The sequence below is a fragment of the Macadamia integrifolia genome, chromosome 6 (genome assembly GCF_013358625.1).
Source record: "Macadamia integrifolia cultivar HAES 741 chromosome 6, SCU_Mint_v3, whole genome shotgun sequence".
Taxonomy (NCBI): Eukaryota; Viridiplantae; Streptophyta; class Magnoliopsida; order Proteales; family Proteaceae; genus Macadamia; species Macadamia integrifolia.
Window position 1 is genome coordinate 38,402,944 of NC_056562.1, and position 22,752 is coordinate 38,425,695.

The 22,752-nt window shown below is 38.0% G+C and overlaps 4 protein-coding genes across 12 annotated transcripts; 2 read left to right on the plus strand and 2 right to left on the minus strand.

The window, feature by feature from the left end:
• The first annotated feature begins 845 nt into the window (after positions 1-845).
• On the plus strand, positions 846-4,367 carry LOC122082869 (serine/arginine-rich splicing factor RS31-like). 2 transcript variants are annotated; one of them, XM_042650674.1, is made up of 6 exons: positions 846-912; positions 1,235-1,377; positions 3,140-3,252; positions 3,354-3,592; positions 3,682-3,942; positions 4,030-4,367. In XM_042650674.1, the coding sequence occupies exons 2-6, from the start codon at positions 1,272-1,274 to the stop codon at positions 4,058-4,060; spliced, it is 750 nt and encodes a 249-aa protein (XP_042506608.1). In that variant the 5' UTR covers positions 846-912; positions 1,235-1,271; the 3' UTR covers positions 4,061-4,367. The 2 variants fall into 2 exon arrangements, with proteins under 2 accessions (XP_042506608.1, XP_042506609.1); XM_042650675.1 differs by having other exon boundaries at positions 909-933.
• A 950-nt stretch (positions 4,368-5,317) lies between these two features.
• On the minus strand, positions 5,318-6,213 carry LOC122080757 (calcium-binding protein KIC-like). Its single transcript, XM_042647588.1, has one exon. The coding sequence runs from the start codon at positions 5,859-5,861 to the stop codon at positions 5,475-5,477; it is 387 nt and encodes a 128-aa protein (XP_042503522.1). The 5' UTR covers positions 5,862-6,213; the 3' UTR covers positions 5,318-5,474.
• A 3,145-nt stretch (positions 6,214-9,358) lies between these two features.
• On the plus strand, positions 9,359-11,434 carry LOC122081714 (protein yippee-like At4g27745). Of its 7 annotated transcripts, XM_042648916.1 has the most exons (5): positions 9,395-9,606; positions 9,691-9,750; positions 10,107-10,185; positions 10,335-10,488; positions 10,970-11,434. In XM_042648916.1, exons 4-5 carry the CDS (start codon positions 10,396-10,398, stop codon positions 11,195-11,197), a joined length of 321 nt encoding a protein of 106 aa, XP_042504850.1. In that variant the 5' UTR covers positions 9,395-9,606; positions 9,691-9,750; positions 10,107-10,185; positions 10,335-10,395; the 3' UTR covers positions 11,198-11,434. The 7 variants fall into 7 exon arrangements, 5 of the variants coding, with proteins under 5 accessions (XP_042504850.1, XP_042504849.1, XP_042504848.1 ...); XM_042648915.1 differs by having other exon boundaries at positions 9,395-9,750; XM_042648914.1 differs by having other exon boundaries at positions 9,396-9,750; positions 10,107-10,180.
• Positions 11,435-15,172: 3,738 nt separating this feature from the next.
• Positions 15,173-18,593, minus strand: LOC122081713 (probable serine/threonine-protein kinase WNK10). Of its 2 annotated transcripts, none has more exons than XM_042648913.1 (7): positions 17,879-18,593; positions 17,674-17,711; positions 17,288-17,515; positions 16,997-17,217; positions 16,755-16,912; positions 16,268-16,655; positions 15,173-16,193 (listed from the first exon to the last, which is right to left on the minus strand). In XM_042648913.1, the coding sequence occupies exons 1-7, from the start codon at positions 18,002-18,004 to the stop codon at positions 15,289-15,291; spliced, it is 2,064 nt and encodes a 687-aa protein (XP_042504847.1). In that variant the 5' UTR covers positions 18,005-18,593; the 3' UTR covers positions 15,173-15,288. The 2 variants fall into 2 exon arrangements, with proteins under 2 accessions (XP_042504847.1, XP_042504845.1); XM_042648911.1 differs by having other exon boundaries at positions 17,855-18,593.
• Positions 18,594-22,752: the final 4,159 nt, after the last annotated feature.

Here is a 22,752-nt window from a genome sequence, read left to right on the forward strand (position 1 = left end):
ATATATATATATATATATTTTTTTTTTATGCAAGACATACATTGATCCGATAAATGGTCCACAAGAGAGGTCAGTAAGAGGTCCATTGGGCCACACATATATATTTATACTATTATTATTACCGAATAGGGTGAGAGATAGGAGGATCGAATATGCTACCTTTCTAAACTATTATTATTACGTCTACTCATTTACTAGAGAGAGTAAGGGAGGAAAGAAAGCGAAGAGGGGGTGTGTAGGTAGCAGTCAGAAGGTGAAGATATGATAGTCGATATGATAGTCGAACTGTGAATTTCTATTGGGATAAATTGCATGACCTTGACAGTTGGAGTAGTATTGGTGAGGGTGTTAACTGGTTTAGAAATATGAAAAGTTAAAAATCATAATCAAACCGTTTATTAAACAACTTCAATATCACAAACTAAAAGTTTTTAAAATTGTTATAGTCAAACAAATTTTCCTGGTTTCAGTTTTAGATTTTCTTTCTTGATTCAAACCAACAATTGTGGACCGAATTGGGGACGAACTTATTTTCTGTTGTGTTTGAAGGACGCCCCAATTATGCTTATATTATGATTTAAAAAATAATTAAATTAATTTATATGGTGTAAATACACTACAAACACAAACCGTTTAATAAATAATTCTGTTTTTGAAATTAAAACCAGAATCGATAATAAAACGCATTTTTATGTTATCGTGCTCCAGAGTCCAGATTTGCTAATGTGGGCCGGGCCGGGCTTGGCTTCGACGGTCAGGATAGAACGTAGAATCCACGCATCATCTAACCGAAATTAGGCGACTTCGGTGGCTATATAAATGCAACTGTCCCTTATTCGTAACTCGTAAGGTTTCTTTTCTTCTCGTGCGCTTAGGGTTTCTTTCACTTCGCTTTTTCTCGAAGGATCAAAGGTAAGGGTAGTAGGATCAAAGGTACCTCTTACTATGGATTCTCTGCTTTTGCTAGGGTTAGATCAGACGAAGTCTCTGAGAGTCAATCGCTTCACGGGGTATTCGAAATTGGGGTTTCTGTTATCGGATCCTCGATGCGATTTATTTTGTCGCATTTCCTTATATTCTCTTATTGCAATGGAATATTAGTTTTGCTAATCCAGTTTCCTTTGATCTGATATCGATAATATCAGAATTAAGTCTTAGGGTTTTTTATTTTTTATTTGGGTTTCTCGGTTTTTTTTTTTGGTTCGCTTCTATTGACAGTTCTGGATTTTTTTAGGTTTCCGGGAGGTATTTTATTTCGTGTATAAACCAGTATGAGGCCGGTGTTTTGCGGAAATTTCGGTTACGATACTCGCCAGTCTGAGTTGGAGCGCCTGTTCAATAAATATGGAAGGGTCGAGCGCGTCGACATGAAATCTGGTAAATCATATTTTTGGTTTCTTTGTTTGATATATTTTTGTTGTTGTGGCGTTGTCTATCAATAATCGTAAATCTTTTTCTAATATTGTGATGGATACTACAATAATTGTCATCCCTTATGTTGAACAACATACCTTTGATCGTAAGAGATATATACAGGTTTCTGTTTGATTGATATTGCTATTCAGTGGATTCTGTCTTTGGATCAGCTGTTTGATGCATAAAATTCTCAACTGGTTCATTGGAGCTTTCTTAAAAGTTTCAACCCTTTGATTTACTAGTTGCTTTTGTTCGTTCATGTTCTTTACTGTGTTAGCATATGCTTACCTGACTTGATACTGCTCTAATTTGTCTTTTTAGAATATCAATCATCATTAGAGAGAACTCTATTAGTGTTCATAAATATTTTGTTGATAATATTTCTGAAGTTATGTTCAACTCTGAATATGTTCTCATTCCGAAATTTATGTATTGGAAGGTGATCCTTACTGCCCTTAAGCAACGTGTCCATGGTTTAATGATAAAGTTATATGGGAAACAAGGAAGGAAGTGTTTCTTTTGTTATCCCAATTTTTTTCTTCTAGTTTGATCTTATTTGTTTTTTCCCAGATCCATTTGTTCGTTCCCTAATGTGTTTTTGGAGAATGTATTGACCGGATGAGTATTTTTCTTGACCGACCTATGGGTCTGAGTCGTGCAGGCAGGGACTCAGATTGTATGTGGTACACCCCCTCGACCAGGGGGTTTTCTTTTGAGCCCTAATTTTTGTGGTTTTGTTTCAATTCTTTTGGTAGGTCCAAAGAAACCTTTCAATCTGTTTTTGGTGCAACAAAGGGAATCAAATCGGCTGACTTTGGTGTATTTGCTGAGTTATTTTGACACTTAAAATGTTTTTCTTTCCACCTTTGGTGTCTTAGATTCAGCTTAATGGGAAATCTTTGGGTTTTATCGGATCGAGTATTTCGTGATGTTTTTTCGTTTTCAAATGTTTTGACGAGCACCCATGTCGGACGCCGGTTTTACAATTTTTTTTTTTAGACAGGAAAACCTCTGTTGGGTTTGGATATATGGCTACAAATGTAGTATGTATATCCTGTGATAGCTTCATGGCGGGGTTTGAAAAATGATGCATTTCTTTTCTTGGGAAAGACCTCGGTGTTAAATGTTTGTTTTGACGCAGGAACCACTACTAAGGGAAATTGAGCTCCTTTCTGGGCTCACTATCTTCCGTGCAATAACCATCCAAGGCAATGAAATCCTTCCTGCCTCGCTGCTCATCAGCACCTTCCTTCCACAAATGGCATCATTCTGCATTTCCTTCACTCGATCATCAGTCACTCACCCCCCACTGTCTAAAGTTGCTATTTTACAAGAATGATCATAGAGGGATCTGTCCAATCAATCATGCCATGCCTACTCCTACTGATCATAGGGAGATCAATCAAATCAGTCATGACATGCCATGCCTACTACTGCTGAACACTTGCTGCTTGAATGGCGAAGCATGCTCAGCAATGACTTCTCAGTTCTGACACTTTGGATTTAAACTTTTATGCTATCATCATGATTTTGTTCATCATGCAAGGCCTCTCCATTATTGACATCCTTTTGTGCATCAGGCCTACAAATATTTGCAGGTGTTGTATTCTTCTGTTATTCCAGGGAAATAAGATCCTGTAATCGTTTGCTGATCGCTGTGTGGAAGTAGCATCTGTTAATTACTGTTACCTTCTTCTATCTGACTTCTCTATTGTTGCTGCAGGTTTTGCATTTGTTTATTTTGATGATGAGCGTGATGCCGAAGATGCCATATCTCGTCTTGACAACACGCCATTTGGTTACAGTAAACGTAGGCTATCAGTGGAGTGGGCAAGGGTAATTTGTCTTCAATTTGTTTTTAATTCCATTTCTTTTGTTTATGGTCATAGACTTGGCATGGTAGTTACATGATTCATAAGATGCTTGTCCTCTTTCAGAATGGTGAAAGGGGGGGTTCACGTCATCGTGAGGGATCTAGGTCAATGGCCAATCAGAAGCCCACAAAAACTCTTTTTGTGATCAACTTTGACCCAGAGCGCACAAGGATCCGTGACATTGAAAGGCACTTCGAACCTTATGGGAAGGTTCTGCATGTGCGGATTAGAAGAAACTTCGCATTTGTGCAGTTTGAAACTCAGGAAGATGCTACAAAAGCACTCGAGTGTACTCATATGAGGTTATAACCTTGCCACCATTTTTTCTTCTTGTTATCCTTCATAGCTATATTAATGTTAATAATCTGTAAGGTTTTCCATGCAAATGCAGCAAGATATTGGACAGGGTGGTATCTGTTGAGTATGCCTTGAGGGATGATGGCGAACAACGAGGCGACAGGCGGGACAGCCCTAGAAGAGGTGGTTATGGGAGGCGTGGGGATAGCCCATATGGTGGTAGGTCAATTAGTCCAATACACCGCAGGGGCCGACCAAGTCCTGATTATGGGCGTGCTCGCAGTCCAGTTTATGATAGGTACAATGGCCCTGCCTATGACAGGAACCGCAGTCCGGATTATGGCAGATACCCTAGGTAAGGAAGACTTCCACTTGTATTTATTTATTTTTAATGTGGGATTCATTGTTGTGATTCATCTTCTCTTCTTATGGTTTTTCACAGCCGGTCTCCTGTGCGGAGGTCAAGAACCTGAAGATTGCAGTGGAGAAAGGGTTAACGATGGGTGTGATAGGCAGTTGACGTTGTTGGAGGTGGCATTTTACTTTGAGAGGTGCATTTCAGTAGACGGGTAGTCTTAGTTTAGTTTAGTTTAGTTGACCTTAATTTAGTTCTTATGTTCCTGATTAGCAGTGTGTTTTTATGCTTCGAACTGGTTATTTATCTACCTGGAAGTTCTTCAAGGCTTCCTCTGGTTGAATGTAAAATGTTGTAAAGTTTAGACAAAACAGTATGGTAGATGGCGGATTTTCAACTAATTCAAATGATGGTTGTGTTTCGAACTTGATGTATTTCCAGAAATTGGTTTAAAATTATCTCTGTTCGAAAGAATGGGGACGAGAAGGATCCTTGAGAAATGTGGGGAGTAGCTCCATCCACTGGTTTGCGTCATCAGGTTATAGGCCTTTGTCAGAGATGATTTCTTTACATTTTGGGGAGTATACAACTGTTGCTTGTTGTTGATGTACTCTTTCCCTATGCTCAAGTTGCTTGTAGATCACTCTCTTGGTGGTTGTTCGTAGAGTAAATTTGGGATTCTGTCCATAGCTTGGTTTGCCGACTCATTCACCCATTCCATTTATTTATCAATGCTTTTAAAGCCTTTATTGCCACAAAGCCACCGATAAAGTGATCCCATTAAAAGAGACGAGTCAATTATTCAATCAAACAGTTGCAGTGATCCTACTCACACTCATAGGCAATTGAATAGCCTACATACGACCAATCCGTGTCGAAATATTTCGAGTTAAACATTAATTTTATTAGATAATGTGTTATATGAGTTCAATTGTTCATATTTGTTTGAAGATTTTGAGGGGAAAAGTAGTAATGATTTGAAGAAGAATGGAGTCTGAAATGTGCCCTAAGAATTACATAAAATCACTTTACATAAGATCACTATGAGATTTTTGAGCATATGATAACCGAATTTTAATGAAATTAATTTCTCGGGCACATAATTCTTCTCTTTTCTGCAAAAATCATCGAATTACCAAATTTAAGGTCAATATAAATATGCACTGGAACCCAGGTCGGCAGAGAGGGAGACATGATGGTAGCTTACATCGCACTGAAAAAACAGAGGTTCTATTGACCAAAGATAGTTTATCATTCAAGTTTTAATTTCTTCAAGTGGAATTGCAGAACGCGAATAATGGCGATCAGAATTTAATCTAAGATCAATTGCGACACCCAGATTATAAAGGATTCCACTGAAAAAACAGAGGACCCATTGATCAAAGAATAGTCTCTCTTTCAAGTTATAATTTCTTCGAGTGGCAAGTTTTAATTTCTTAGTGGAAGTGCAGAACATGAACAATTGTGATCAGAAGTTTCTATAAAGAAGGTTAAAACAGTATTTCAATAGGAAACTAACTAAACAGATTGCCTCAGCTCCCATCTCCCAGTGGAGGGAGGGCCTTCTCAAGCCAGGCCTCAGCGTCCTGCATCATGCCAGGGCTGAGCCTGACCATTAAGATGCAGAACTCCATCTCATTAAGTGCTCCATCGCCGTCCAAATCTCCTTCCTTCACCATCGCTTCTGACTCCTCTTTGCACATTCCTTCCATACCCAGAAGCGAAGAATTCTTCCTCAGGCTCTCCGGTGTTATCAGCCCTCTTTCGGGTTCTGCCAGAATTTGGAATCCTCCACACAGCTCCGACATAAAATTCTCCACATCCAGCTTCTCTGCCATTACTGGTAGCAGATCCTCGTACTCACTCATCGGACTCTCAATCAATGAAGGCGATGATGATGAATTTCCCCTGTTCTCCATCTCAGTTTCCACTGAACCAAAGACCCAATTTACTTCTTCTCAGTTAATACCAAGATCAAGACATGGGTTGCAGGCTTCCCTCCCATGTTGTAGTTTTATATAGGAGAGGAAAGAAAATGGATAACTTGCCTAATTGGTTTGGAGTTGAAGACTTCCAAGAAGCTTCCTTCGGTCTCCCCTCTTCAGTTTTTTTTAGGATTCTTCCTGCTGTTTTGTTCTGTGTTGTTGGATCGTGGCTGTCTGGAAACCAACAAAGATGAAATCATCTCTGATTTGGTTTTGGTGATCAAATATTATATAAATAGAATTAAAAAAAAAAATTATTAAATAACACCTGAGTCAGTCAAGTCTCCCATTAAACAAGAAAAGATAGATTAGATTATATTAACACCAAGAAATTCAGTTCTTCCTATCTAGACAAGATTCTCCATAGTGGTTCCGTTTCTAAATACTCTTGATCCTTCTCTGTATAAGAAAATATACCATTCTCTGTGTTGCTCGTATTACTATAGTTATGTTGCTGTTTAGTAAGCAATGAAGGGCAAGCGCAGCGAGAAGATCGCCGGCATGATCTACCTTGACAGGGTAGCATGATAGTGTATCTGTATCTTCTCTACTTAGACAAAAGAACAGCTTTTTTAGTTCTTTAAGATGTGGTTTGTTTGTCTGGGCTGGGGTAGGTGGATTCTGAATATTTACAAAAACTTGGTAAGCTTGAAGAGGACAAAGAGAAGCATGGATATCACAGCATCTAGCTTTGGTTCTTGATTGGATTATTAGTCTTCTTAGGGGAAATTAAATACATTGGCATTAGATTCTTCATTCTTGTAGAACATTGAAACTCTCTCTTCCGTTGGTTTGGTTTATAGACAAAGGGTGTTAAAGGGGATGAAAGACTGACTTTTTTTCGAGGGACGAGAACCTAAGACCCTGTTCCAAATTCATGGATCCAGCCATGTTATGGATTCCAGCTGGATTTCATGTGTGTGGATCAAAATCGTGTGAGAATAATTCTTATAGGAGAATCTGATACGCACTCATAGAGATATTGGATTTTTTAGGTTGCTTCTATATACCACTTACTCAGAAAACTCTCTCCCAATAATCACTTCCTAGATTCAACACCAGTGGCGAATAAAATAGAGTTCACCAACCGTATATTTTACTATAAATCATATGAAAATACAAAATGACAAAAAAGTGAAAAGTAAAATACTATATGAAGAAATCCTGAGAAAATGCTTGTTTGCTAGTGAAATTACAATTTGAGACAAGAATTATTGTGAGACCAATCAAATGACCTAAGACTTAACAACTCATTCAATTCTTTATTATTGTTATTATTATTATTATTTATTTATTTATTTATTTATTTTTTGATAGACATGGTGGGGAAGCAGGTAACAATCTGGTGGCTCAGACTCGAGACTTCCTAATGAGCGTGGGCTTTTTTGTGCAGTACAATTCACCAACTATGTTATGCAATTGTTATGACTCCGAAAATTATTTTCATAGTTCTGCCATTATTCATTCACAAGGCTGGATTTTGGATTTCCCCGTCCCTTTTTTCTCTCCTCTTTTGCACATTGGAATTTACTTCTTTCCCCACACTTATTTTTTCTTTTGGGTTGGGGGAGGGGTGTGTCCTAGTGTCCTACCCCCATTTTGAGTGAACAATTGAAAGTTTAGTAAAGGTGGAATTGATAGTAGTAAAGTAAAGCATGGGATAAGTTGATATCATGAATGCTCTTTGACCTTCATTTTTTCTTTTCATTAAATTTTTTTCTTTAATCATTACAATAACGAAAAATCAATAAATCTTACCACTGGAAAGTTTTACATTTTTTAAATAACAATTGAAAAAAAAATCACACATTTATGAAAACCTTTGCTTATTCTAGCTGATTCTAATGCGAGTAGAATATGACACCATTGCACCCCACCCCAAGAAAAACCTCTGCCCTCGTGGCATGTTGCCCTCCGTCCCAGTGACTTGTATACCTAAACCTTCCCTTTCTCCTCCGTGTGAGTAATTTTGATCCAATCTCCGCCATGACCCTTGGTTGCCCTCTAGGCAGAGATGGAGACAACGACGCTGACAATGACAATGACGACGACGACGACATGTTGCTGCAGTCGAAAACAACCCAAGGTCTTTGCATATGGGTTGTGATCGGATTCTACGTTGGGGCCTTCATCGGTCCCATACTCTTCCTCCTCTCCATCTGCTATGTGTCTCGTCGTCGGAAACCTTCCAAGGACTACTGCTCCACTTCAGGAAAGCAATTTGGTGCCCGAGTGCTGACCCATGGGGTCTCTTTTGCTTTGGATCACCGCTCGACATTCCCTCCTACCATTTCTGAGATCCAGACCCCCATTGGGAAGCCTGAGCATTGGTGGATGCCCTTCAAGCGACAATGCTGGTGAAGACGCTGACGATGCTAACAACGTCGACAATGTCGACAACGCTGACGACAACCCTCAGCCCTGGCTGCATACCTGCGCCAGCCACCTGTCGCTCCGTCCTCTGCAGCATCCCCTTGTCTCTCCGCCCCAAGCGAGGTTTCTGCAACAACCGCCGCCATTTTGTTTTGAACAGATATGCAGATCAGATCTATTACTTTCCCATGCTGCAGCCATGGCTGTGCTTCAGGCCTTGAAGATCAGCCTCCGTATCATTGTCATAAGTGAGTTCTTGGCTTAGATCTACAGCCGAGCTTTCGGCGTGACCGTGGATGAACTATGGACCAGAGCGCGGGCGATTTTTGTTTGCCGGAGAGGGTATACGGTGCATGGAGATAATGATGCAAGGATGTACGACATGACTCTGAAGGTTTGGGCTGCCCCATGCGGCTGTGTTGCCTTGTCGGCCACCTATGATGGCCATTTTCTTATTTTAGTCGGTTGTGTTTTGGTTTTTTTACATTTTGCCAGTTGTGTTTTGGCTTTTCTAATTCTATGTAGGTTTAGTCAGTTGGTTTGTGGGAAGATGTGGGTCCTCTAGTACCTTCACATTCTTTCGGGCCATATGGTTGGGCCGCATGCATACTATGACAAGCTTTGTCTGGCATGCATAGAACCACATGCATACTGTGATACTTGGTGTCTGGCATGTGCCATTTCTTTTTCCATCATGGTTTTCTTGCTCCATGTGAAAGAGAAATGTGCCAATGCTTATGTTAGTTGTGTTTACAACTGTATGTCTAAGGAAGTTATTGGTTTTGCCCATCCGCTATCTTAGAAGGCCCCGTTAAAAACATGTACAACGGATTGGCTATATTCCACTCCTTAGTTTCGTGTTCTAATCACTGAGACCTTGTCTAACTCATGTCTTCTATCTAATTGAAGTTTGCTTTTACCAAAAGGAAAAATAAATAAATAAATAAATAAAAATAAAAATAAAAATGTACACCACACCCATCCCCCCACCCCAAAAAATAAAAAAAAATTGACACCATGGGGGTTGGATGTCAATCCATGTCTTTATAGAATAACAGAGTTTCAATTTTGTGGATTTTCCCAAAAGGGTCGTTCCTGGTGACCAACCGACCATCTCCAGTGCAACTTCTCCTAAAACAAACTACTCAAACTCAATACATATATACTACTTCTAATACTCGTCGACTCAACTGTGAAGTTCCTCTAAAAACCCTAACCCTCTCTCTCTCTCTCTCTTCTCTCTCTCTCTCTCTTTCCGCTTCTGTGTTCGCTCTGGCAACCTTTTGCCCTATGGCACCATGACCTGGTTCGATTTCAAGTTCAAATCTTGAAATTTAGTTTTCCCTTAATTATATAGACTATATATTCGAAACTTTGATTTTGTTGGTAGGCGATCTTTGATCAGCAGGAACACCATTCTCCAAGGAAGGAATAGTGACCTTATCGAATCGTGAGTTTTTTATTTTTTATTACTGAGAATCTGTTCTTTAATTATAGTTTCATTGCGTTTTCAATGATTGGTAATAAATTCGGGATTCCAAAGTACAGGTCAGATCCTCATCTATTCTCTTTAAAAACTAATTTATTTTGGGTTTTTACTACATTTCTTCATCGACCCAGATCTTATTTCAGAATTTATTTTTCTTTGGTAGTGGGTTTTGATTTATTATTTGTTTTAAATTTTAATACTACCCTGTCTTTTTTCAATGCTTCACTCAAGCTGTTATCTTATTCTTTCTCGCTTTTCATTATAAATTTCCATACTCATTCACGCTACGCTGCTCTGATTTTTATCTCTGCGACCAGAGCTAGGAGGAAGAACGGTTAAAGCATAATCCTTTTTTGGGCTTTCCAGTTTGTATGAGAAAAGGGAGCAAGGAGTAAGGTTCTTTTCCTGCTTTCTATGTCGTTTTTGCCATTTCCTTTTTAATTTTCGTACGGGTTTGATTGAGTTTCTTACCTGAATTTTTTTGGTTTTGGGGAGTGATAATTTCCTGGGTGTTTTGACTTGTTTCTTTTCTTTCAAACGATTAGTGTTCCCATGAGATTTAGATTTTCCGGAGCTGTGAGGGGTTAGTGTTAAGCTTTTCCTTCGATGGCGGAATGGGTTGGGCCTCGGTTGTACGGTTGCTGTAATTGCCGAAATCATGTTTCCCTTCATGATGATATCATTTCTAAATCTTTTCAGGTGAAACTCTTGCACTAGTTTTCTTATAATTTATAGATGTGTATTGATTGTATCCCTGGGATTTGGAATGGCTAGTGTCCCTTCTTCTCACTTCCCTCTGGAAATATTTATGGAACAGAAAGGAGGGAGAAGATGAAACCATTCACCACAACCATAGGTTCCATGTGAGATCAAGAGCAGCCACTCCAAAGCCCCATGGGGTTTTGATTTAAGTTTTTTTTTTTTTTCTTCTGTGTTTGTGTGATAGAGAATTGGAGGAACAGAAAGGTGGGATTTCTTCATCCATCCACCCAAGAATATAAATTTAATCTTTCCCAAACAAATCATAATCTGTGCTCTATTTTTTCCCCCCTTAGATCCGATATTATTATTATTATTTTTTGGGGGTGGGGGTATTTACTTTAAATTTCTTGGGACTGGGTTTTATCTTTGCTGAACGATTTGGGCATCTTGTTTCCTTGTTCTTCGGAAACATCTTCAGGGGAGAAACGGTCGAGCCTTTTTGTTCTCTCATGCGATGAACATAGTTGTGGGGCCTAAAGAAGACAGACATCTCATGACTGGTCTCCACACTGTTGCGGATGTCTACTGCGGTGAATGCCGCGAGGTGCTGGGTTGGAAGTATGAGCGAGCTTATGAAGAAACTCAGAAATACAAGGAAGGAAAGTTCATACTCGAGAAGTCGAAGATTGTCAAGGAGAACTGGTAGCCTCGTGTGGTACCTGTTTCATCAGTCTCATTGGTGGTGTAAGTGTGGAAAATTCCAATGCTTACAGTGTTCATCTTGTACAGATAATCTTCTTTGATTGAAAGATTTAAGTGATTTTTTCCTCTCTGTGAATTCTTGTTCGGATGTTTAGTCTGGAAGTTGTGTATTGGAGAGTTGATTTATTACTGAATAAACCTTTGATTGCCACTTCCGAATGTGATAAAAGTTCTGAATAAACTATTTTCTCTCTCTTGTGGGCGCCGAGGTGGATGTGTTTAATATGCTTTAATGGTCTGGTTAACAACTTTCTGTGCTTTGCATCATCTCTTAGCAGTGCTGAATTATTTGAGTTTGTTTGGGTGGAAATTATGCTGGCTTTACACTGTTAGACTGTCGCCTCTTGCTTGGCTGCTTCTTGGATATAGTGCTATATGGTTTTCTAGTTTTCTGTAATGGTATATATTGCCAAATATACACATCTTCGTGGTTTTTCTGAGGAAAATTTCTGGATCAGCCCATGGTATCTTAGGCTTGAGACTTTAGTTCTATGGGATTGTACACTTGCTTTCTGAGGCTAGGATTAAGAACAGGGGCTTTCCATGCGTGGCCCTTGAAATGTTTTCAGGATTGGAAGTTGAGTATATGTGCTTGAAAAGAAGTTAGGAGAGAACCCTTGGTTATATATCCAATTCAAGCTTTGTGGAGTGTTGAAGAGGTTCCCCATGAGCATATATGAGATGATGGCTGCTACTGGAGTAGCTCCCCGATTTGTTACAGGTGCTGCAACTTCAGTGAGCAAACATGTATAATGCTTGATGCAAACTGAAAACTTCTTGCAATAAGTGCATATGTTAAATCTCAAAGTCAGCTTTCTGATGATATGCTTCCTCAGTGAAAAAAAAAAAACTCCAGCCCAAGCCCAACCCTTGTTGTGATTCCTTTTTTTCTGGGATGTGCATATGTGGCTTTAGCTACTTACTTTGTTTTTTGCATCTCTCTCACATTTTCTTCTGTTGTGGCATCCATAAGTGTGTTAATGTAAAATAAACCAGTTTTCCTTTTGAAAAAATAAAGGAATACTAGTAGGTTATGTGCTGAAAATAATTTTTTTCTGTTTTGTTTTCTCGGTCCTCTCCTTGTGTAACAAGTGATCAACTAACTGTGGCCTGCAGATGACAATTCTCGTATTTTATGTAGATTAACTTCAGTCAGGTAGACTCAAATCAACAAGTTGGGGCTACAAATGACCCAACTCATGTTCTTGGTTATTAAGTAGACCCATATGGGACTGCTTTTGAGGTCAGCTGTCCAGACCAAAGAGCATGGTCAGTATAGCGTAAAGTGGATTGGCATCAGTTAATTAGACATCAATTTTGTTTCATTTGTTGTTAATACCTTTTGTGTGTTACTAGAGGTATTTTGGAATTTTGGTTTTGATTTATTCCTGGGTGAAGTCTGGTTTGGTTGTTTCTATTTAGGCTAGAGTTATTTTCGCCTCGACTTTAATCAGTTGGGAGAAGTTTTGGGTTTTCAAAATGAAGTTGTATATGGGAGTCTTAGTTCTTGTCCAAGCAATAATGAGAGCATTTGATGCACTCCCCAGCCCCCCTCCTGTCATATGCTTTGTGAGAAAGTCTGGTTTTACTGCTGGAATTTTTGCAGTGCATGTATAGATGGTGTTTCACTCCATTGATTATTCTTTATAAGTACTACTAATATGTAGAACTAATAATTCCATACAATTTCCTCGTTTTCCCTTCATATTTTCTGGGACACACTGGAATTTGGAGTTGTTTGTTGGACTTGGAGCTGATACTGTTGATTGATTGCTATTTATTCATCCTATTCTAAACCTGAAGTTCTTTATCTGCAACTCTGGGAGTCCCTTTCGCTAGATGGCAGACCCATTTGTTATGTTCAAGTTTTATTTAATCTGGTATACCTTAGTATCTCCCCTCCCCCTAAAAAAATAAAATGAGAGGTAAAACCTGTTGCCTGAAAACCTTTCTGGGTGTGTGCCAACCTTATTCACAAGCAGCCTTCTCAATTCTTTTCAAGAGAACTTGAAATTTTTATTTGCTAATGAAGATTCCAGTATTTGATTGTTGACAATTTTCAAACTTCATTCACCCATTTTACAGTTTTGGAGATACTTTGCTGTAAAACAGACTTTTTTTCTTTGGGATGAAATTCAAAGATGTATTGGGTGTTGGCAGTGGCTGCATGGAAAGTGAAGTACAGGTCTGGAATTCTATGTGTGGATATCAAATGCCTGACTATTTAATAGGTAAGATGGCTTTGGGTGGAAGACTTGTCTGATGCAGAACATCAAAGTTAGTTTATCTGATCAAGAAATGGTTTCTTTAGGGAAGCTATTGTTCAGGAATTGATCTTCTTCCTCATTCATTTACCGCATCCCCTCTTCTCCTTGGGTAAGCATTTTCAAGAAAGACACAAGTGGTTGCCCTGGGGGACAATTTCTCTCTTAGCCGTGCAAGAGATGAATAGGTCCTGCTCTTTCATCATAAATACCGTAAATATCCTGTTGCATGTATACTATGTCACATGTTGAAAAGAATGTCTCTATCTCAAGGGTGCTTTATATAGATCTCTCTTCCATAATTTCTCTCTCTCTCTCTCTCTCTCTCTCTCTCTCGCAATCCTGTCATTTTTTGACATTCTCCCTCTTCCCTTACCATGTGAGCTGCCTTGATCGTTGACACTCCCTTCTGGGACTAAGGCTACCAAAATTGACCAATTCATAAAGCTTGTTTGTTAGTGTCACTTGGGAAAATTGTCAAAATCAATCAATTTTCAGAGCTTGATATTGTCACATGGAAAATTAAACTGGGAATGAAACTGATGGTGAGTAATATCCCAGTCATCATCGAAGGAATGAAGTGAGAAAAATAGAGTTCTGATTTCTCAGTCCAAACCCAACAAAACTAATGTCGAAGTCTCTTTTGCGGATCCCTTATTGAATAATTACTTTCGCAAATCTCTTTGCGGATCCCACAAACTAGGATAAACTACTAATAGCAACAAGAACACCTAGTCCGTTAATTGGAAATGGGAAAGGATACCTGCTTTGTCAATTCCACTTCATTTAATTTTATTTTTTAATTTCATTTTTTACTTGATGACATTTACTTTTGTTACCATATCATTTTCGTCATTCGTCAATGTAGATTACTGCTTAAAGTTTGTGGACATGAAGACCTCATGGTTTCTTATTCACATATCAAGTTTCAGTCAAATCAAAGAGTTGTTATATGGCAAAGCCAACTGAAAAAAATTTAGGACTATAAAGCTTGTGCAAGCAAATATAAGGGGTTTCATGGTTTATACACGAGAGGGTAGACCATTATGAGGCTGAAAATTGACTAGTGATCAATCCATATTGTTCCCTAGTTATTTAACTGTCTGATTTGCCATTTGCCATATTGTGGTAGAATGAAAACCATTGTTACAACGCAATTGTCACTAGGTAATCAGTTCAGAATGATGGTAAGAAAGGGTTTGCATGAGAGAGGCAAAATAGAGAGAGGAAGAAAGAATCTGGAAAATTGAGGAGAGGAGAATGTAGAAAGAAAAAGCAGTTGTGACTTGTGAGTTGCACCCTTGTAACAATGGAGCAAAATACAAATAGAACACAAAGCCCTAATAATTGTGAGAGGAGAGAGAAAGCAGAGAGGGGAGCTAAGAGGGAGAGAGAAGGTGAGTGCGAGCGTGGACAACCTTCTTTCCCTTGAGAGGAAGTGGTGGGACATAAAAAAGAGTCCCACCATCTAAACGGAATACACTTTTCTAACCCCACACATCTAGCACTGTTCATTCCCATCCAACTAAACTATCGCTATGAGCCAATGTATTTTTCTAACCAAACACATTGTACAAGACCAGTTCACTGAGAAATTGCCACCAACAAAAAATAATGTTTAAATAGAAAAAACATACTCACTAATAACAATTAAATGACTAAACTACGAAAATTTCCATTTCAATAACGATAATGATTTTATAGTGAACATTCATGAGAATGATAATAAACTTTCTAGCACAATACAGTTTTTAGGGACCAAATCTTGAAACTACGGAATCCTTAATTTCTTTTTTGCGATCCACCTCTTTTTAGCACTCTCTACAGCCTCTTCCCTCATCCTTGAGAGTTCATCAAACCATTGTTGATAATGCGATTCAATCGCATTAAGTTCCAACTGCAGCTCAGAGTCTTCATCTTTATCAGAGATTGACAAGGAAGAACAAATGTTTGATAAACTCATACCATTAGAAAGACCATTAATAGAGAACTTTGGGCTCTTCGTAAATTCATTTGCTACCATATAGTCACCAACATTGGTATCATCAACTTTCATTTTACATCCATCCAACTCCTCTAGACCCAAATCCATCTCAAATCCATACTCGCTTGAACTTTTACAGCCTCCATCAATGTTGTAATCAGGACATTCTACCAGAACCATTCTCTCATTATTAGTAAATGAACTGATTGTGGCAGCATAATCAGTGGAAATATCTGAAACCATTGATGCTTGAGACTCTTGATCTTCTCTGTTGGTTAAACTTGAAGAAGTAATAAGATCACCATGCGACATAGTTCGATCATATCTTCCATTTGAGTTAGTTGTATCAACCTCTAGTAAGCAACCTTCAATAGGACTCAATTGAGATAAAACTTCTCTCTCTATCGATGATTCAGCAGGACGATTAATTGGTACTGAACCCCAATGAGATCGCATTGAACCCCTGTCAGTCCTAAGTACTAGAGATCCTTCATTTGGACTTACTCCATTGGATGAATAATCAATTGAAGGCTTCCAACTGGGTACAAGTCTCACAATCAAGTAATCAATGAACTCACCTATAAAAGCCACATCTTGGTCAGATAGATTAAGTTGTTCAACCATCTCACCAGCGACTGAAAGTGCCGTATCCGTATCAAGATAGAAAAGAAAATGGATATTTCTAGCTCGACCTGCCCATGTGACAACTTGGAGTAAGATTATAACAAGCTAAACAACAAACAATTACCAAGGTAAACTTACTTACCAGATGTATCAGCAATACGTAGGGTTAATGATATTGAGTTATCATCCTTTATCTCCCCTCTTACCCTGAACTCATTATTTTTATTCATTCTTTGAAATTCCAAGGAAGGAGGACAACATGGAGTTCCACTGCTTTTCTCAGCAATAGAACTAATTGAAAGTTGTTTGTATTCCGAGTCTATGTCCATGGAAGGAGGTCCAGACTTCTGCAAATTTGATGGTAACTGTAGCGGACTTCGAATCGGTCCCTTCGGATTGTCAGAGAGGAGGAATGGGTCCTTCAAGAGCTCTTTTGCAGGCAATCTCACTGATGCTGGAGCCAAACATTGCTCAATGAAATGCTTAACTTGGAGGTCATTCACCTTATCAAGAGAAGCAGGCTTTATTCCCTATCAAAAGGCACGTTAAACACAAAATCCAGAGATCATCCAATAAATGGTCAAACCTTGCATCAATTGGAATATAATAGCAATAGTGGGCAGACTTACTGATGTAACCTTCTTATAGATTTGAGCTGGATTTCTGCATTCACTATATGGATACTCAAATGTAACCATTTCTAACATGCACATACCAAAAGAATATATGTCAACCAATTCATTGTACTCCTCTTCATAGAGCTCTGGAGCCATGAACTCAGGAGTACCTATAAGGGAAGCAGTAAAAATAGGATGTAAAATCAGTAGATTTAATCAAAGAACAAATACATCCAAAGAAACTGAATGGTTACCAATAACACTTCTGGCAGTAGACTGCTGCATAACAGTTGCTAATCCAAGATCTCCAATCTTTATTTCTCCGTGGTTACCATTAACAAAAATGTTGTCACATTTCAAGTCTCTATGAAGAATTGGTGGATTGTGACTGTGAAGATACTGCAACCCCATGAGGATCTGCCGTGCCCAATTCTTTATAGCCTTCATATCAACATTCTTATGCCTCTTACGGTATCTAATTGAGAAAAGGATCAAATACTATAGATGCATATAGGAGACAAAGAGAGAGAGTAAACAGAACTTACTGCCTCAGACTACCGGAGGTGAATAGCTCAGTGATCATATTAACAGTTTTCTTCTTATCATCCACCCATGAGTTATAGAATTTGATAATTTTTTCATGTTTCAATGATTTCAAAAGATGGACTTCTGAATATAGCCTCTCCAGATTCTCTGGTGACTGCAACATATCATCAATCTTCACTTGGTTCCAAGCTACTTCTATTCCATCAACTTCATCAAATGCCTTGTAGCTATGAAAAGAGGATTAAGGAACCAAAATAGAACCATTTTTGGGAATTCAACTAAACAGATGCATCCTCCACAGATGACTAAATTTTCAATGTACCGAAAAAAAAAAAAAAAAAAAACCCAATAAACAAATAAATCAACAATGCCATTCGCAGGATACACAGTCTTGAATGCTCCATTACCCAAGATCTCTTCATACTGAGGGAGGGGAGGGGCGGGGTCAAAGAGGAGACACCATAACTAAATTAAAAATCTAAGAAGAACATCTTCCAGGTCTAATTAATTGAATTATAGAGTTGACGATCGGTAATAGAGATAAAAATTAAGAGGATTTTGGTTACCACTATAGAGATAAGAGATGATACCCGGACATATCGACCAGTCGGATCTTTCTCGACGTAATAGTCATCGGCCGCCTCAGTGGCGGCGGCCACTTCCATTTTCCTTTGGTGTCCATCCACAGGCGACAACAATCCACTCCCCCAATTCATTACGATGATGATCGAAAGAGAAAAAAACCAGACCTTTTCAAAGCTGCTGCCTTTGGACTCCCATCAGGATCGCAAGGCTTTGCTCTGAAAATGCTTCGGATGCAACAGAAAAAGAATCGAATGCCGATCTCAGACGGAAACGGCATTCGACGACGAGCCTTTCCAGCGAATCTGAATCCATAATTCCAATTTCCATGACAGATAATTCTCTCATTCTCACACCAAATCCGGCGCCAAATTACCATAAATCATCTTTCCGTCGTCTAGTTCTCGGATTTGCATTAGAATCTAATGGAGAAGAAGAAGAAGATTAGTTCAAAAAAAAAAAAAAGGATTTGGTGAGAGGATCAACGATAAACCTAAGATGAAAACAATGAGGGGAAAAAAGGGGGTGGGGGTTACAGCACAAGGGGAAGGAAATCGAATGACCCAAAAACCCTAATGAGGAAATCCGAAGGGATTTCTACGTGCTGAAACCAAGTGAACCAGAAAATACTAACCGAATGAAGAAATTGAATGAGTTGGGAATGGACATTGGATGCTGTGCGGAAGAGAAGGGATGATCAAACACTTGTTTGGTTCAAACTCGGAAATTTTCTCAACTAGCCAATACTTTCTACACATGCCTAAAAATAGTTACAATGATTCTTACCTGTGTTTAAAAACCCGGAACAGGGATCCAGATCGGTTCCGGACTGCTCGGAATCATGGATTTAGGGGATAGTATCGGTATCAATATTGATATCTGCCAATATTGATTCAGATCGAATCGGATCAATGCGTATCAGTCAGTTTTGTCCTCTTTTTTTTTTTTTTTTTAAATAGTATAATTTCTTTTATTATTTTACACCTGGAATGATATCGGTTACCATCAGATCAATAAGGGATTGGGAATCGGTCTTAGTCGATACCAATATCATACAACTGATCCAATTGATGCAATATCAATACTTGAAACCATCCTCGGAATTGGTCAAGGTCCTAGGTATCTGTAATTTTGTATCAGTATTGGTCAACTTGGACAATGCTAACACTGATATGGATGGGCCATATTAGGTTGGTTGGATTTATGGAGAGGAATTTTATTTGGCTGGTGATCTTGGGACACATCCCTAGGTTACCCCAACACTAGGATCACTCTATGGTCCTTAGGCTTTATGGATAGGAATCTTATTTAGCTGAAACAGACTACTTTGCGCCTTAGAATATAGAATCTTAATTTTTTTTTGACTATTTTAATCTCCATTGTTCTGTTACCATGGTTTCAGTTTCGTATTACCCGTAAAATTGGGATTCAGATCCTCCCTAGCTGGGTGGTTGGAGAATCTCTCCGTTTGTTATTCTCCCTTTTGTTTTGTGTTTAACTGATTTCTCTTCAGTCACCCGGGTTAGAGAAGATCTAAATCCATAAAATTGGTAGGAATCTGATTTAAAACATTCAAATCTTAGTTTCCATATAGAATCGGATGCGTCATATCTACCAGAATTAGGATCAGCCCACATAAATGTAGTCTTTATTCCGCCCGAGAATAACTGCTCCATCAATGGAATTAACTTACAACTAGCCTCCGGCCTTCCTATAATAAGATTTTTTTTGGTAGAGAAAAAGAAATTTTTTTTTTTTTAAAACTAAATTATGAAACTTTAAACCTTAAAATTAGTAATTCTCATTTTAAACACTCACTTAAGAAGAAATAATGGTAAAAAAACTGAGGGACAATATGTAGTGAAAGTGAGTATCTAAATGCGAAAAGATTAAAGATGCATCTCAGCGATGATAAGCCAAGAGGGAGGGTTGGGCCTGGGCCTGGGCCTTGGCTACAAGTGAGGGAGTTGCTGTTGTTCACGTGTGAGAATTCGGGTCCATGAATTTGGAATCCACTTTTTCTCACTTCATTTAATAGATATCAAATCCACGGCCAAGGATGTATAAGGATGTTCTCGTACATAAACCTGATCCGTTTTCAAAGTGAGTGGGATGAAAGTTTCATAATATATATATTTTTTTTATCTCAATGGCCTTTCTCCAATAAGGGTCCATTTTCACCGAAGGTCCACTTTAATGTTTCACATTTTGAAACTTTAGCAAAATGACTAATATATTCAACTAATGAAAGGGTTGATAACACCTTTTGTTGTTACCAGAAATTTAAATGGGTACCCTGGGTGAACCATTAAGCTTTACTAATAACAAAAAAAAAAATATAGCGGAGTGACATAAGCCGCCTTACCCCAATCCAAAACGAACTTAAAAAAAAACCAAAGGGCTTTATAATGCAACCTTACAAAACATTAATTATCTTACTCTGATAAATAGAATCCCAGAAAAGTCATTTCCAACCATTATTGCATACTTGTGCTAGTGAGTAACCGCAAAACTCTCCACATAGAAACTGAAATTTAGCCATAGCGTTCTTCTATTCTGTCGTAAGGACGTGAATTTGTAATCGAAACCATTTACCGAAATTGAACCTATCCATTTATAATGAAATTGCAAAACCGTTTAGTAAATGGTGCAATCATGGTTTCAAGTTTTAGGTCAATTAGCTAAATGGGTTGGATCGGTTTTAACCGCAAAACCCGTTGGTTTCAAACTGAATTGAAAACGTTTAAATCGATCCGATTAATCCGTATAACAATTAAATAAAACAGGGGTAGTAATCCGTATAAAATTAAATTAAGTGTCCATCTTGCCTTGGTATGATTTATTGCAATTCAGTTCAAGTTTATGCTTTAGATCATGAACTTGTAATTCATATATGTCACTATGCTGTTATGTTATTACAAATAGGGTGTTTTGGCTGAACCACCTGTCATTTTAATATTTTATGTTATAGAAGGCTGGATTCGGATGTTATATGATATTAGTTATATATGTTTGAGAATGACCATGCAACGAAATAACAGTAGATTATCAAATTAAGACATACCATCGTCAATATATAATCTCTTATTTGTGGTTGCCAATTATTTTTGGATAAGTTTATAATCTTCAGTTTAGAGATGGTTGCAAATTATAACAAATCGATTGTGAACCGTTATACAAACCGTATGGAATAAACCGAAACCAAAACCGTTTAAAACCGTGAAAACAACACCGTTTAGAAACCGTGGAAACTGAAACCTTTTACAAAATGGTCACGGTTTCAGAAAGTGGAACCATTTAGTAAATTGTGCGGTTATGATTTTAGTCAAATAAATGTGAAATGAACCGATCTGCACCATTTAAATCAAAACCGAACCGATTAACACCCTTAATAATTACCTTGAAACTCTTGCTTCGGATATGGTAATAGCCTAAACATTTTTTACGTTTCTCAATTAGCACCTTTGTGTCCTCCTCTTCCTCTTCTATATCTCTAGGGGAATAAAATTCATAAAAATGGCATCTTCAGTTATAACACTTACCATATTTAGACTCCTACCTCCAATTGACAACTTCCAAATGAGGACTTTTAACGGGCAATCGCCATTTCCAATTATAAAAACCTAGGTAAACTCCTTTTCAAATGACCAATCTTTTTCCATTATAACTAGAACTATCTGTTTACAAAGAAGTTTGACCTAGGCATCGAAAATTTCCTCGCCTGATAAGCTCGGTGCTCACTCTCTTGCGTTTATTTCTTTTTGCAAGACCCAATAAAGGCTTAGGACAATTTCCAACGTCAACAATTTTGCTTTCAAATAAAAGTTTGCTTAGATTACACACACATAGCTATACCTGAGCTTTCAACAGCCATTAATTATGATTTGAGAGTTTATAGTAAAAACTCATTCTAAATAATGAGGTTTTCCATGGCGTGCAGGGTTGTTAAAGAAGAGAAAGATTCGTTCTTGGCATTATATTACGAACCATGGTTTTAGGTATTAGATTCATTGTATTGTTAACGGTTAAGACTGATCCTGAGACCTGGTATTAAATAAAATACAAATTTTTTTTTTTGGTAATGATAGTGTGTATTTCAAATTACTCAAAATTGTTACTTATTCTACGATGGCATGTTAGAGAGGGGTCTGGACCTAAATTTTATTGATAATTGCCCAAAAAAATATGACTAATACGACGAGTCATAGTTATTCTATGTGATCTAGTTAAATCATATGGAGCAACCCATTGGTTAGTAGAACTAGAACCTGCCCATATTGGGAAGCAATGAATTAATTTACCAATGTGGAAGAGTTAGAGAGAATGAACAAATTGACCCCTTTGCTTCTCTTATTTAATATTTGGAAACCCTAGTGACTTGTTGCTGATGGTCAAGTAAGGCTTGAATTTTAGTGACATGTTAAGCTCGACTTTCCCTCGCTTAGTATAAGTTTGAGTCCAATCTAACCACTTTTAAAATCAAATTCAATCAAATATCTTTCTCACATAGATCGATGTGGTAATTTTGATAGAAAGAATATGAATTGGATTAGTCATATGTCAAATTTAGATTCAAATACAATCAAATATCTTTCTATGTATGTCATTGCATCCTTATGTGTTTATGCATATCTATACTCTTGAGATTTTCCAAACTCTATTTTTTCATTTGACAACTGTAACTTACCATGTTAGATGAGTATTTGGGAATTTACATATCCACAAAATTAAAGCTCCATATGCTAGGTAGGTAAGCATCTCAATTATAAATACTAAAAAGCTTTAGTGGAACACATGCAGAGGATTAGGGTCACCGTTTCAAAACTCAAAATCGGATCAATCGAATCAGAATCAACTGTTAACAATCTTGATGTAGACGTTT